Raw genomic sequence first — 15,915 nt, forward strand, 5'->3', positions numbered from 1 at the left:
TGGGCCGCGCTGATGCGGCACTCACCTGTGCGCCCCCGCAGGGCCGTCGCCATGTCGGTGTCGCACAGCTCCAGGCTGAACAAGCTGGTGCGGGAGCAGTACATGAGGCTGCCCCAGGATGGGAGGGTTCAGGTCACCTACGTCTGGATCGACGGCAGCGGCGAGGGCGTGCGCTGCAAGAGCAGGACCCTCGATAAGGAGCCCAAGAGCATCGAAGGTAACGCGGCTGCTTGTCCCTCGGGTGATGGGGGGTGCGGAGGAGGGCCCTGAGCACCGCTGGGAAAAGTTCTGGGGTGTTTCAGGCTGTGGGAGCTGGGACGGGCTCTCCCTGGTTGTGTGGCACCAGTGATACCTGTTGCAGCTGTCTGGTGGGGTTGTACCAAGCAGCAGGGTGAATATCCAACCTGCGTCCCTGTGGTTTGCTTAATCCGCTAATCTCTGCTATTAGTGCTGGGTGGGAAGGGGAGGATGAGTTCCTCGCCCCTTTCCCCCGGGTAAACAGGCATGGAGACGTGTCGGCATCTGGATGGGGTTTGGCAGAGGGAGGCAGAGTGGCTGGGACTGATCCTGCCCGTGCCTGCTGGGGTGGGGTGAACACGCTGATGCTCAGGGAGCACCGATGGGCTCTGGGGATGTGCAAGAAAACCCTTGTGGCTGGCATCCTGTGGAACTCGGCACCCTTTGGGTGCTCCATCCTGGATCTGAGCCACCAGCACTTGGCACAGTCCTTATGTGGGCCTTTTCCCAACCTCATTCCTAAATCCGTCCCCCTCCTGCCTCGCAGATGTCCCCGAGTGGAATTTCGATGGCTCCAGCACGGCGCAGGCAGAGGGCTCCAACAGTGACATGTTCCTGGTGCCCGTCTGCATGTTCAGGGACCCTTTTTGCCTGGACCCCAACAAGCTGGTGCTCTGCGAGGTGCTGAAGTACAACAGGAAGCCCGCAGGTGAGCACCCCCAGCTCCCCAGGGTCACCCCCTTATAATTTAGGGGGTCACCTCCCCGAGGGCCGCCGGCCCTGGGGCGCAGCTGAGCGCCGAGCGCTTGGCCCGAGGCTCCGGAATCCCAGCGCTGGTGGCGGTGCCTGTTTGCAGGAGCCTGTTTTGGTGGCACGGGGCGAGGAGAAGCGCAGCGAGGCGCGGAGCTCGCTCCCGGCCCTCGCCAAAGGCGGCTCCCGGCTCGGGAGCTCGCCCAGCCCGCGGGGAGCGGGAGCTGCAAGTGCGGGGTTCCGACATGCCGGGCTTGGGGCTGCTCTTCTCGCGGCTGGGAGGCTGCAGAAGAGGAAGGAGAAGATGCTGAGGTGGCGTGTGCTCGCTCAGTGACCTTTTGCAAACTGCCCCAGAACGCGCGGCTCGCTCTTATCGCCGGCTGCAGCGGCAGGAGGCTGCGGCCCGCCTTGTCCCTCCGATAAAGGCCCAGACACAGGAAAAGGGACTCGCTGAGGGGCTCCCGGAGGGGTTATTTGCCGGCAAATAGCCGGATATTTGCCACTCAGGCAGGGCTGAGCCCCGCTGGGTGTGCGGGGGAGGGAGAGGGCATCTGCGGGTGATGCAGCTCTGCCCGAGGGCAGCGGGCAGGGATGGTGAAAGATGGGGCTGATTCCTCCTCCAGCAGCGACCAGACACGGGTGGGGGAAGCGTCTTGGTTGGGATTCCTGCCCGGCAGCTCCTCCACTGCAGGAGTTTGTGAAGAGAGCCCCTGATCCTGGGGCAGAGAGCTCAGCCCAGAGCCCTGATGGTGAGAGGGGTGCACCCTCCAGCCCTTCCCGTGGTGGGTTTCTATGGACTTTAAGGGCTCTGTGGGCTCAGGGGAAGAAATTGTCTCAGCCTTGCCCTCCATCTGCCACTGCTTCCCTCCAGCCCCATGCTCCGTTGTAGCTGCTCTGGGGTTTTATTGCAAGTTAGGGCAGAATGTGCAGCCTGGAGCCTGCCTGTCCCTGTTACAGCAGTTTTTCAGCCTTTTTTGCTGATGTCTTGGTCCAAGCTCTCATTCCTCTTGCCTGGCTCGTTCATGTCTGGACAGTTCTCTGCTATCTGTGTTTTCCTGGCAAAGCCCGAGTTGCCTTGAGCACCTCAAAAGGCCAAGGCAGGGCCAGCCAGTCTGGATGCTAACCAAAACCATGGAGCTGCAGAAAGATAAGGATAATTAAGATGAAGCTGGTAGAAGGAGGATGGGGGTGAAGCAGTGATGGAAGCCCCTGTTCCCAGGTCTGCTGGATGCCTGTAGGATGGGGCTGGGGTAAGGACCCTCATCTCTCAGTGAGTAAGAGGAGGATGGACCCTCAGCAGTGGTTTGGGGAACAAGGTAATTAAACCCTCTTGACCTGTGGCCTGACGCTCTGGTGATGGAGTAATTGTGAGGAGGAATTTGGTGAGCAGGAAGGGGGATTCACTCATGACTTCCTTAAGGCTTCTGTGGAAGCCCTTGGCAGTGATGGAGGAGCAGAGCGTGGTGGGTGCTGGCTCACAGCACGGCTCTAACCCGGACCTCTCTGCCCCCAGAGACCAACCTGAGACACACGTGCAAGAAAGTCATGGACCTGGTGAAGGACAGCCACCCCTGGTTCGGGATGGAGCAGGAGTACACCCTGCTGGGCATCAATGGCCACCCCTACGGCTGGCCCGACAACGGCTTCCCCGGCCCGCAGGGTAAGAGCTCCCTCCCTGCCCCAGCCCAAATCCCCTCTTGGCTCCCACCCTGCTGCTCTGGGGTGCTGGGAGGTGCCAGTGAGCCTGTGCCCAGCCTCGGTGCAGCTTTGCTGTCAGGGATGGCCCCAGGTAGGGGCTGTTTGCTGAGAGCACCTGGTGCCCCGTGGCTCACGTGAGCCGGACCCTGCTTGCACAAACAGCTCAGCTGCACGACTTGTTTGGCAAGGGCTGGATAACTGGGCTGGAAAAACCTCCTCCCCTTGGCTGTTGGAGAAAGGGCTTGGCACGGCGAGCTGTGCCCTCCTGCTGCAGCGAGGCAGCTCCTCAGCTATCTCCTGGGAGAGAGCCAGAGGTTTCCCAACCTGATTTTTGTGTGGACTGGCTGCGTGCAATATCTCCCTTCCCCCAGGCGGGGAGAAGGTCTTTGCCTTACCTGCTTGAATGAGGAAGATATCAAACCCCAGCAAATTGGATTTTCTAGCTGTGAACAATGCCAGCTGTTGTCAGAACAATCTCGGAAGCTTGGTGTGCTCAGAGGGCGAGGGAGGTGCCCGGGGCAGACCAAACTTTCCTTATCTCGAGGCCACCTCCCAGCTGATGTGTTACAAGTATTATTGAACTGCCCAGATAAGGCTGAGGTTGCACAGATGAACTGCTCACACTGCTAGTCCTGAAGCTGGGTCAGTGGCTTGATGTCCTGTGGAAAGAAACATCATTTTAATTCCCATAAATTCTCTGCCCGTGGCAGCAGGTACCTGGGAGTGTGGGATTATGTTACAGTGCTGTTGTAGCTCCCTGAAGTTTTCCTTGGCTGGTGACTCCTTGTTCTTTCCAGGCCCCTATTACTGTGGGGTTGGAGCAGATAAGGTGTATGGCCGTGATATCGTGGAGTCCCACTACAAGGCTTGTCTCTATGCGGGGGTGAAGATCTGTGGTACCAATGCCGAGGTGATGCCCTCCCAGGTATGTGGGGATGGCCCCAGGCAGCCCATTCCCAGGGATGGATATTGTGAGGCTGGAATAACCCAGCAACTCCCAATCCCTCTGGAACTCCAAATCCAGGGACTCCTCACATCGGTTTTGCTGCTGGAATGGAAATGTGCGTTTGATTTTCTCCTAACTCACCCCAATCTCCTTGCACAGCTCAGCCTGAGCTCTGGCTGCCAGAGCAGAGCTGGACACTCCTCCATGGGGGCAGGGATGTGGGGGCAGCAGGAGCTGGGGTGGGCTGCAGGAGCACCATGTGGAGTGCTGGGGTATGAGCCCTGTTCTGGAACTGGGATGCTCGGGTGGGACATGGCCTTGGGGAGCAGTTGGGAGGATTTGGGTTTATCTAGGAGCGAGCAGCAGGAGCCCCTGATTGCATTAGGCAGGTGGCCAGACTGACCGGCTGCGGGTCCTGCTGCTGATGTGGCAGTGATAACTGGGGGCTTATCAGCAGTGGAGCTGAGGCAGGACTTTTACCCACCCCGCTGTTTGCCCCAAATTCTTAAGGGTCCTTCTTGGCTGCCTTCCACATCCTGGGCTCGGGCTCTGCCATGCCAGCAGCCACAAAGACGTCACCCTGTGCTTAGTAACCGTGGGTGGTGCAGCCCTGGCTCCAGCCAGGCAGGGAGCAGCCCTGGGAAGGACTAACAGACTCCTCATTAATCCTCTGCCCTGTTTGCAGTGTGGGCTGGGGGTCCTGCTCACAGCAGCTCCAGCCTCAGTCAGATGTGTTTATTTATCTCTGTTTTGATTAAAAACCCCTCTGATTTGCTCTACATAGCGATGAGCAGTTTCTTCCCATTTTTTTGCATGCCAGAGTTGTCCTGTTGCTTGCCTCAATGCTCCCCATCCTTGTTGCTGATTCCCAAGGGTAACATCAGCCACAGCCCGGGCTGGGGGTGGCAGGGATGTGGTGGCTGGGGAGGCACCCACCTGCCCATCCTTACCTGTGTGTCTGCTCGCCCTTCAGTGGGAATTCCAGGTGGGCCCGTGTGAAGGCATTGAGATGGGGGATCACCTCTGGATGGCTCGGTTCATCCTGCACCGTGTCTGTGAGGACTTTGGGGTTGTGGCCACTCTGGACCCCAAACCGATGACCGGCAACTGGAACGGCGCCGGGTGTCACACCAACTACAGCACCGAGGAGATGCGCAGAGAGGGGGGTCTCAAGTGAGTCCTGGGGGGTCTCAAGGGGAGTCTCAGGACTCAAGTGAGCCCTCGGGGGCTCCTTGGGATGTATCTGGGAGGTTGGGGGTGTCCTGGGCCATATGGGAGCTTGGGGGTGTCCTGGAAGTATCTCCCTACCTGTGTGGCTGCACCAGGAAGGGTTGGGGTTATCCCAGCTCATTAAGAGCAGCTGATAATGAGGAGTCCCCTGGACTGTCCTGGTCCCTGCACAGGAGGAGGGGGTGGCACCCCCAAAGGGACGTGCTGAGCCCCCTCTGCTCCCCCGCAGGCACATCGAAGCTGCCATCGAGAAGCTGAGCAAGCGGCACGATTACCACATCTGCGTGTACGACCCGCGCGGCGGCAGGGACAACTCCCGGCGCCTCACCGGCCACCACGAGACTTCCAACATCTTCGAGTTCTCCGCCGGCGTGGCCAACCGAGGCGCCAGCATCCGCATCCCGCGCCAGGTCGGCCAGGACGGCTGCGGCTACTTCGAGGACCGGCGGCCAGCGGCCAACTGCGACCCCTACGCGGTGACCGAGGCCATCATGAGGACGACGGTGCTCAACGAGACCGGGGTGGAGACCAAGGACTACGCTGGCCACTGAGGCACCAGGGTGGGTGGAGGTTCTCGTGCCTACGGTAGCTTCTCCCGTGGGATTTGTGCCTGTGCAGTGTCTTCAGCTGCAAGCTCAGACTCTTTAGGAACCTCGCTTCTGGTCTTGTGAAACTTCGCCTTAGAAATATGTGTTTTATAGCAAGAGGGAGGGGCCCAACCTATTTTCTCAACCACTTTGTTTTTTCTGGTTCCTGGTTTTAGGTCATGAGGTTGTTTTTTTTAAAAAAAAAAAACTTGGATTGAATTTTTTTCCCTGATGGACTTTACACTGTGATGTATATAGATTCCAACGTGGATGCTGCAGCTGCTGCTGTTTGCACCTGTGGAGGGTGGGTGCTTTTTTTTTCCATATCTCTGTTGCAAGGAAATGATAATAAATAATTTTCCTGGCTGCGTGGCAGCTGGGCTATGCTGTGGTGAGTGCATTTTCCTGTAACTCCTAGAGCACCGTGGAGCTTTTCATTTGGGTGATGCTGGTGGGTTGCAGCTACTGAGCAGCCTGGGCAGGAGCTGGAGGAGTGCAGATGCTGGAGGATCCTTGAGGCAGGTGCCTGGAGCTGCCTTGCCTCGTTTTCTGGACCAAAGGCCATCTCCTTCCATCGTGATCCCAAAGGCAAACAGAGCAGTGCGGGCTGAGCAAACAGCGGCCGGAGCAGCAGCTGGCGGGCGTTTACACAGGGTGTGTGCTGCTGAGTCAGCACAGCCAGCCCGGCCAGCACAGCCCTCCCCTCTGGGGACACCTTTGGGTGCAGCAGGGGAGCCTGGGGACTTCCCCCCTGCTGTCTTGGTGAACCACAGGGTCACGATGCAGCTCCTTGGGTTGGAGATCCTTCATGAGGTGGAGGCCATAGATTTATTGGTAGAATCACAGAAGGGTTTGGGTTAGAAGGGACCAAAGGCCCATCCAGTTCCACTCCCTGCCCTGGGCAGGGACACTTTCCACTGTCCCAGGCTGCTCCAAGCCCTGTTCAGTCTGGCCTTGGACACTTCCAGGGATCTGGGAGCAGTCACAGCTGCTCTGGGCACCCTGTGCTAGGGCCTGGCACCCTCACAGGGAAGGATTTCTTCCTAATACCTAATCTAAACCTTCTCTCTTTCAGTTTGAAGCTATTCACCCACACCTTATTAAATCCGTGTAAAACCCCCAGGAAGGGCATTTCCATGTAGATGGGATGTTAACAGCAACTCCAGTCCCTGACCCTCGGGTCCCTCTGCAGTGCAGCTGTGGGGTGATGGATACAAGCACAGGGGACATCCCTGTAATCCCAGGGACATCTCAGACAGGGCAGGCCTCGGGGACTGACCTGCAGGGTGTGACCCAGCTGCAGTCACCAGCAGGGAGTCACTGTAGGTGAGAGGAAGCAGCAGCGTGGACAGAGGACACCCAGTGCAGTCATGTGGATTTTGGAACTGGATTTATGTTTATCCTTGACTCTGACACAGGTGACAAGCTGGGCTGGAGGGAGGCCCCTGAGTCCCTCCTGCAGGGCACGGTGCTGCCAGTGGCACAGGGGGTAAGGGCCAGGGAAGAGGGTCAAGCCCCAGAACACAGGCAGCCAGGAGCCCTCCGTGCCTCTGAGCTGTTCAAGAATAAATGTCACCCAGTCCCCATCCTAAAAAGGAAGGATTTTCCTTCCAGAAGTTGTTGTTTGGGATGTTTAGCGTTTTTCATCAAAACCACAAGGCTGTCTTGTTTTCCTCTCATTTCTATGGTATCTCTAATGGGTAATTTGAGCACTGGGACACTGACTGATGGATGCAGCTGGAAAATCAATAAAAAGCTAAATCTGGAGTGGGGAGACTCCTCTTTGCTTCCCTGGCTGTACCAGTGGCTGAAGTACACAGCTTTCATCACTGAGCTGTACAGATGCTGTCAAGTTTGGGAACATGTGAGTTCACATTCCCAACATGGGAGCGTCTGCGGCTGGACACAGCACTGTGGGACATCCAGACATTTGTGTCTCTGGCTCTCAGCCTGGGCTTCCCCTGCAACAAGCACCATCCTCTCCAGTGTGGGCTAGTGAGGCTCCAGGGCTAGCCAGGAGCTCTCCCAAAGCCACTCCTGTGGCTGCTCTCTGAGCTGGGATCAGTCCTGTCCCCACATGCCAGGAGCCACGGGCTTGGAGGCGTTCATGCTATCCTCTGCCAAAACACAGATCTTCTCACGGGTGCTTTTTTGAGGTCAAACTGGGCCAGAAAACACATGTCAGGGTTTTGTTTTTTTCCTAAAGCAGAAGTGATTCCCACCCACAGGGCCCATAGCACAGGGGAAGCAAGGACAACAACATATTCCCACAAGAATTTTTCCAATAATTCTGCTGTGTATGCCACTGTTGGAAGTAGATTTTTGGGTTCAGTGAGGTGCTGGGGATGGAGCCAGCCATGGGGCTGAGACTTGAGGCCATGGGAGGGTTTACAGTGTCCCCATCCCCATCCAGGGGTTGCACAATGCTGGGAGGAGACACAGCCAGCATCACCTGGTGCTCCGTGCTGGACTGATGGGTGGGAGCAGTGCTGGGAGCCCAGCTGGGATCCAGCCTGGAATGGGGCTGCTGAGGCTGGGTCACTGTTACCCAGGGCTCTGCTGAGGGGCTGTCCTGGATGGCTGGGTCACTGTTATCCAGAGCTCTCCTGAGGGGTTGTCCTGGATGTTATCCAGGGCTCTCCCAAAGCAGTGCCCCAAGGTGGCTGGGTCGGTGCCACCCGGAGCATTCCCCAGGATCATTCCTGAATGGCTGGGTCTGTGTCACCAGAATATTTCCCACGAGCTTCCCGAAGTGGCTGGGCCGGTGTCACCCGGAGCATTCCCTGGGAACATCCCGGGATGGCTGGGTCGGTGTCACCGGAGCATTGCCCGGAGCATCCCGGGATGGCTGGGTCGGTGCCACCCGGAGCATTGCCCGGAGCATGCCGGCTGTCCCGGCGGTGTCACCGCCCGGCCGGGGGTGACAGGGACATTTGGGGGGCTGGTGCCCTCTGCAGACGCGGACAGGGATGGCAGGGAGCAGCGCCCGGTTCGTGCTGGGAAAATCCGCCGGCATCACCGAGTCCCAGCGCTGCCAAGGCCACCACTGAGCCATGTCCCCATGTCCCCACATCCACACGGCTTTTAAAACCCTCCAGGGACGGTGACTCCACCGCTGTCCTGGGCAGGGCTGGACAATCCTTTTGGTGAGGGAATTGTCCCTAATATCCAATCTAAACCTGTCACTGAGGCTGTTTCCTGTCATCCTTGTTATCTGGAGAAGAGCCCGACCCCTGCGTGGCTGCACCCTCCTCTCAGGTGGCTGTATATAAAACACGGGTCCCTGCCTCACATATCTTTACTCTAATAAAGATAATTGATAGCCAGGAATCCAGCAGCTGCCACAATGCCAAGAGAAATGACTATGACTAAAGGACAATCTGATCCCAGGTTTGATGTGGCTGTCTTACACCTTACAGGAGTACAACGAAATACTAGGAGGGGAAGGAAAATAAATCTGCTTAACGCACTCCAAATAAATTCTTGCTACTGTAAAGCAAAATTCAAGTTAGTTAGATGGGAGGAGATTGCAACAGAACCTTTGCCTGCATCAGCCAGAACTGTCAGCAGTATTTTTAGGGAGAAAAGCAGCACAGCAAACCAAAACATCAAGCTCCTTTGGTTTAGGCTCTGACAGTGCCCACCTGCCCCCAGAACCACCCTCACCCACGGGGCAAATACAAATCTTCTATTTCCACACAGAGAGTGGCAGATAAAAACCCCTTGGAGCTGTATCCATTCCCAGGCCAGCCCTGGGCTGCAGGAACCGAGCTGGGTGCTGCTGAGGGACACGTCACCCCTCAGGAAGGGTTGTCCCCAGGGCTGTGACCCTGCAGATGGATAAGAGACTCCGAGATGTGGCTCCAGTGGGTGACCAAGCTGGGGCACGGCCTCATATCCTCATCCAGGCATCCCTGGGTCCCTTCCTTCACCAAGCACCCCAGGAAGGGGCTGCAGAGAGGCTCCCCAGGGTGGGTGAGCACCGTGGCCACCCCATGACAGGAGCAACAGCACAGGGGTTTGCACATTTCTCCCTTTTCAAGTCTCTCTTTACCACTATAAATTCCATTACTTTGAATTTACTGAAAGCCTTCAGGATTTTTTTTTCCAAGCCAGTTATAAAAAGGACATTGGAATTACAGTTCCAGTGCTAACAATAGCATTACTCAAAGCTGCTGCTGAGAAATAGGGAGCTCTGGATAGAATAAAGACCTAAACTAAAATGTCAATAATAACTCCTTTTTTTTCTCTCCCTGTCTTCCAGCCCACACAATCTGCTTGGGTCCCTCTATCTTAATGAGCATTAAAATGGTTTCAAATTAGATCTACAGAAAATTGAATTTTTTTCCCCTCAGAAGCTTAGTCTGGCCTTTAAAGGCCACTGATGATATTTTGGTTTTGTGTAAGAGCATCTTTGATCTCCAAGGCTCTCAGCTCACAGAGAGACACGGCTCATTACCAGCAATTTGTTGCTGTTGAAATGTGAGTGGAGGGGGACAGACACCATGGAGAGAGAGCCAGGGAGGGGGTGGCTCCAGACCCCACTGGCCCCTGTGGCTCTCCTGGCCCGAGCCTGTGCGTGGTCACCAGGCTGGTGCTGGGTTTGCAGCCAGCTGCTCTCAGCTTGGCTTTGTCCCCAAAAATGTGGGATTAAAGAGCCCCTGAGCCTGACCTGAGCTCCAGGTGGGCTGTTTGGGGAGTCCTCGGGGACACCCTGGGTGACAGCAGTGTCTTGCTGAGATGCAGCAGTGACCTGGCAATGCACACTGGCTTTTCTTGTATTGCTTGTGCTGAATCCCTCTCCACATCCTCGGTCCCAGGGGCTCTGGGGAAGGGTCAGGCTGCCTGAGACCTGCTGCTTCCTCACTGCTGGGAAGATGCAGCAATCAGACCTTCCAGGAAAGCCCGTTACCATGGCAGGGCCTGGCTGCTGCTGCTGCTGCTGCTGCAAAAAGAATAAATCTAGATGGTGCAAAGCTGAGCAATCCTGAGCACTGCAGTGCCCTGGGGCAGCACTCCCTGTCTGGGGGATGTTTGTATGGCACAAATGGCCTCAGGGTGAGCAGCCTGGGTTAAGTTGGGGCTTGTACCTGGGTGTAAGAGGAGCCACCAGGCCTGTCCTCCTGCTCCTGGGAGAGAAGGCAGCAGAGGCTGTGACAGTGCAGAGCAGAGCAGGCCCTGTCCCTGCTTGGCTCAGTCACACTGGGATGGGCAGAGTCCCCGTGAGGTCACAGCAGCACTTGGTCACTGGCTTGAGAAAGCTCAGCAAAGAACTCAGCTGCCCCAGGTGCTCCTAGAGCAGCCTCATCAGCCCTTAATGACCTGCAGCAGCTCCCTGTGCTCACCCCAGCACCCTCCTGACCCCTCAGTCCTGCTGCTGGGGGAACAGGGCCAGGAAAGCAGCACGAGCACCCACCAGCTGCAGGCTGAGAGCTGCACGGGGGGTCAGGCCACCAGCAGGCATTGCTGGCTGTGAGCAGCCTCACCTGGATCCCACGGGCCCTGAGATGTTTATTTGAGCTCTGCCAGAACCATCACTCCCTGTTCCAGCTGAACTGGGAGTGTGGGTCTCCTGTGCTGGCCACCCAGACTTTCAGCCATGGCCTGCAGAGATCCAGGAGATCCCCAGGCTGTGTCTCACCCTGGCTGCCCTCACCAAGCCTCACCCTGATCTGGCTTCATCCTTCTGGCTTCATTTCAGACCTGCCTTATTGCAGGGAACTTTCCTGATGATCTGGACTCCTGGATGAACAATTCTTCCCTCCTGGATGAGTTCCTTGGGAACAGAGGGATATGCCTTTTCTGGTGAGGCTGTCCTGGAGCTGAGTTGTTCCAGATGGCAAGGCAAGGTGTATTCTATTTGCCATCTGTGTGGAAGCTGTCTTTTGTCAAGCGGGCAGTTTTCCTTATCTCTTCCACAATCACTCTTCCCTCAGGAGGGGACATCTGCTGATAACAGGCTATGGAATGTCACTGCATGGCTGTTAAGGACTGCAGCATCCCACTGGGAGATGCGAGCCCAGAGGGAGGAGCCAAGCATTCCTACCTGGATATAATCTTGAGTTTCTGGAAATACCACACAGCTTCTCCACTGGGTTTCCCAGAGGAACAGCAGCTGCCTTTTCCCCTGGATCATCAGAGGAAGACTCCACCCTTCTCTAGGATCCCTGCTCTGACAGAACCACACCTGACACTCCAGGAGGACTGCAGACACAATTCCAACTGGTCTGCTACCAACACCCTGACCCACAGGGTGTCAGGCTGTGTTCTGACTCTGTCAGTGTTGTTTTAGTTTACTGCATTGTTTATTTTATCCTTTTATTTTCTTCCATATTAAAGAACTATTATTTCCTAGTCCCATATTTGTTGCCTGAGAGCCCCTTAATTTGAATTTTATAGCAATTCGGAGGGAGGGGGTTTACATTCTCCATTTCAGGGAGGCTCCTGCCTTCCTTAGCAGGCACCTGTCTTTCCAAACCAAGACAGGGGTCTCTTCTGGTTTCCTGGACCTCTGGGAGTCCCTGGCCCTTGCTGTGCCCTGATCCTGGGAGAGGGGGTTGTTCAAAGGCCTACAGGAGAAAATCATATATTTGGTGTGGGGAATTAAGTTTCTTCCTCAATCCTTACTTCCTGCAGCTGCTGAGGAGCAATGCCAGTGATGGGTGTGCAGAGGATTATGAGATGCAATTGCTATAATGCCTTTCTCTTTTTCCTTTAAGCTCTTTGCAACTTCTGCAGACGCTTGGGTTGCAGCAAGGGAGGCCAGCAGTGAAATTATACCAGCAGAGCTGCCCAAGAGAAGGAGGGAGAGGCTCCACAGCAGCTGGGCTGTAGCTGCAGCCAGGCATGTGTCTAGTGGAGAGATGAGCTATTTCTCCTGGTGCTGCTCAAGCCTGGTAACTGTAATAACACAAATTTAATGCATTTGTTGGCCTTGACTCCCGTCAGGGCAGGTGTTTTCAGTGTTTGAAATGTCAATGGAAGGCAGGTTTTAGAAGGACTCTGTAAAAATAGCTGTAAGAGGGCTGGGATTGTGATATGGTAGGAGTGTGCAAAGGTGGTGGGTGCTGTTGTGAAACAGCTGCTAGTAGAAGAACTGGTTTAATTTCAAACTATCTTCAGCTCCCAGCATAAAGGGAGGGTGGGAAATAGAACTGTGATATTGTAGTTTAGGGAAAGTAAAAGTTTGACAGATTTGGCAGCAGCTGATGTATAAGGAAACTCCAACCCTGAGGGATAAAACAGTCTGGGGAGATGTAGCTGGGGTGATTGTCTTGTCCTGGAGTGAGCTCCATGGGGATGGACCCACGCTGTGCCTGGGATGTTTTCACCTCACCCACGTGTTCTCAGGGAGCTGAAGCATGCTGTTAACAGTGATGCTGACTGTATTAACTCAGGTATACCAAGTTTTCTCTCCTCCCTGTCCTCAGACCAAGATCCCAAGGTTTGTTAACCAGCTTTTCAGTTCTCAGAATGTGTTTTCTCATTGCCACAAAATGTGGGGAAGGGAGAGGCTGTTTGGGTCATGTACATCCCTCACTGCTGCTCTGTCCTCCTTTGCTTTCTATCATGCTGTTGGAACTAGCTGATCTGCTCGTGGCTTTCAGTTTAATGGATGAACCTCTCGATGTCTGGATGTGGTCTCCAAGGCTCTGACCTCCTGGCTGCACCCACTGGGTGTTTCTGTGCCAGGCTGCACCCTCGTACCTGCCCTGGCTGCTGGAGGCTCTCACTGCTGCCCCTGATGTGCTCCTTTGGGGTCTTGTGTCAGGACAGGTCCCTGGGGTGGCAGAGTGACTCCAGCAACCACTGTCCCAGTGGGAAAACTGGGTGGTGGTGCCTTGGCAGGTTTCCCCAGAGAGGCAGAGCTGGGGGCGTGGACAGGGATGTGCAGAACCTCATCCTGCTCTGCTCCACCAGTGTGGGAGGCGTGGAGGCTGGCAGAGAACTGAGGATGCTCTGGTGGCTCTTTCCATCGCTGTCCCCATGGTGACAGGTGCTGGCTGCCTCCCCAGGGCCAGCCCTGGGCCACACCAAAATCACCTGTACTCCAGTTGTCACCACCCTGCAGCCTCGATGGGCCTGTGCAGGTGGGATCAGCAGTTTGCCTCCATGCAGAGCTGGGGCTCACTGGCAGGAGCAGCGTCCCAGGAGCTGCTGATAGAACCTGTCACCAGCTGCTCCATCCTGTGGGGACAGTGGGTTTGATTTTTGGCAATTGGCCCAGTACAAGGGCCACAAAGCAAGTGGCTGCATGGGTGTCACTGCTGCCTGGTCACTGGGTAGGAGCACATTGTAGAGCTCCCCTCAGCCCCTTTACCTGCCCCCAGCTCAGCTGGCAGTGGCACGGGCTGGGGGTTCTGGCAGGGCAGGGACTCCCCTCATGTAAGCACCACTGTGCCAGCTGTGGGTGGGGAAGGCATCGCTCCTGTCCTGGCAGTGGAGGACGTTTCAGTGCTGCCTCCTGCTCTGGCAGGGTGGATTTGCCAGGTGTGACTCACCTGCCTCGTGACTGCTCCGGCTGGCTTGGAGCGGTGACCTTTGAGTCTGGAGTATTAGCTCATGGAAACCCAAATAATGGCTTGGGAAACAGAAATATCTGGTGAGGGCCAATCCCCGGGCATAGGAGCAGCAGGGTGTGGTGAGGGGAACACCTCTGCTCTCCCAGCTTTTTCACCCAGCATCCCTCCCTGATGCAGCCAGCCAGCAAACTCCTTTGGAAAGCATTACTTCACAAAGAGAAATGTGCTGCGGCTGATGGTGCCCTCGGGCAGAGCCAGAGTGCTGCTTCAGCAGCCCAAGCTGCTGAGGCATTAACTCCTTCCCCTGCGTGCCTGGCTCGGGGTGGTTTTCTGGTCCTCGTGTCAGCACTGCTGGGGTGCCATCCTGTCCCCTGCCCAGGCCCTGGGTGATGGGGAGGGCTCTGCATGTGGCCTAACACCTTGAAGGGTGGTTTTGTTTGGAAGGGGACCCCTGGTTGTGCCACCAGGTGTTGGTTGGGCTGTTCAGTCCACTGGAGCCACTCTCCTCAGCAGGTGGAGAGGGATCAGTGTCACCCTGAGCCTCGCTCCTCTGGGTGCCTCTGCTCCTGCACCAAGCCATGGTTTGGCTCAGACATCTGCTCCACGATGTGCCACAGGGCTGCTCTCTGCATTCCTGCAGGAGCAGCTGCTGGGACGTGTTTCTCTATGCTGGGGATTGCTGTATTTTGCTCTGGACCCACGGAGTAACTGGTGAGGAGCAGGAAAATGAAGTGTTTTTCTCAGCAGTGGGGTGAGGACATGTGAGCTGAGAGAGGGAATGGGGTTGTTTATGAGCTGTAACAAGCAACAAGGTGTGGGAGAGGAGGAGGGGTGTTTGTGGGGACCCTGCACCCCAGGAGTCTCCAGCTGTGTCACTGATGTGACCCTTGGTGCATCATCTCCTGTCCCCAGACACCTCCTGCTGGATTGTGTGGAGAGTTGAGGGATTTCTGAGGGATTTCTTGGGTGACTTTTGTCCTTGGCATGTGGGTCAGGGGCCATGCCACAGCTTTACATCAGCTGGAATTGGGACAGCTGGGCTGCTTGAGGGCATTAATCCTAGCAGGGGGCTGCTGAGCCACACAGAGATCCAATCCTCTGGCTGGCAGCAGTGGTGGTCTCATGTCACCACTGTTGTTGCTGGCTCTCTGTCACAGGCTTCTCCCCTCAGCCAGCAGTGTTCCTTGGCCATTTCTGGGAAGATTTCAGTGGATTTAGGTGAAAGTGCTGCAGGAAGTGTGATTGTGGACCTTGCCTGGGAGTGGCTACTGAGATGTTCCTTCCCTGATTATGAGTCTGTGGTGGAGAAGGGAGCTCCCCACTGGGAGGGATGGGATCAAACATCAGGAGTGTGGGAAGAGCTGTTGGCTGGGGCTGTAGTGGATCACTGTCCTGGGCAGCCATGCTGAGACATTGTTAAGGAGAAAAGGGAAGAAAAAAACTGGGCAGTGAAGGGGAGGAAGGCATGGGAGCCAGGTCAAATACAGCATCCAAATGTCTTGCACCTCAGGTGGTGTCAGCAATCTCGTGCTGCTGGACCCTCTGCCTGCCCAGGACATCTCTTGGGATGTCAGACAACTAGGGGTGGGGCTGCCCTGCTCCCACAGCACAGCATTTCCCTGGAGAAAACTGCATGATCCTTTGACCTTAGTCTGCTCCTACGTGTGGAAAAGCAACTGCTGCTTTCCTTGGCCCTCATAAACATGGTGTCATTCTTGGTGTGGTTCTGTGCAGGGCCAGGAGTTGGACTTTGATAGTCCTTGTGGGTCCCTTACAATTCAGGATATTCCATGAGTCTATGAAATGTCATTTTGCAGTGAGGGAGAAATGCAAAATCCTGCGTGGTGCTGGAGTATGAGAGTTCAGCCTGTGGTTTCAGTTTTTTCTCAAAGTCCCACTGGGATCACTGAGGTCGAGTGAATCCTCGTATTCCCACACCCTGTAA

At 55.9% G+C, this 15,915-nt stretch overlaps 1 protein-coding gene across 3 annotated transcripts in view; it reads left to right on the forward strand.

Annotated features, from left to right (window-relative positions):
* LOC135283025 (glutamine synthetase) overlaps positions 1-5,835 on the forward strand; it is a 30,680-nt gene extending 24,845 nt beyond the window's left edge. For all 3 annotated transcript variants that reach the window (XM_064393388.1, XM_064393389.1, XM_064393390.1), the window contains 6 exons: positions 42-217; positions 785-946; positions 2,501-2,647; positions 3,483-3,610; positions 4,605-4,804; positions 5,091-5,835. In XM_064393388.1, the coding sequence (XP_064249458.1) occupies positions 42-217; positions 785-946; positions 2,501-2,647; positions 3,483-3,610; positions 4,605-4,804; positions 5,091-5,412 (1,135 nt within the window). In that variant the 3' untranslated portion in view covers positions 5,413-5,835. The remainder of the gene's footprint in view (positions 1-41; positions 218-784; positions 947-2,500; positions 2,648-3,482; positions 3,611-4,604; positions 4,805-5,090) is intronic.
* The last annotated feature ends 10,080 nt before the right edge of the window (positions 5,836-15,915 follow it).

This window comes from Passer domesticus, chromosome 18, assembly GCF_036417665.1.
Source record: "Passer domesticus isolate bPasDom1 chromosome 18, bPasDom1.hap1, whole genome shotgun sequence".
NCBI lineage: Eukaryota > Metazoa > Chordata > Aves > Passeriformes > Passeridae > Passer > Passer domesticus.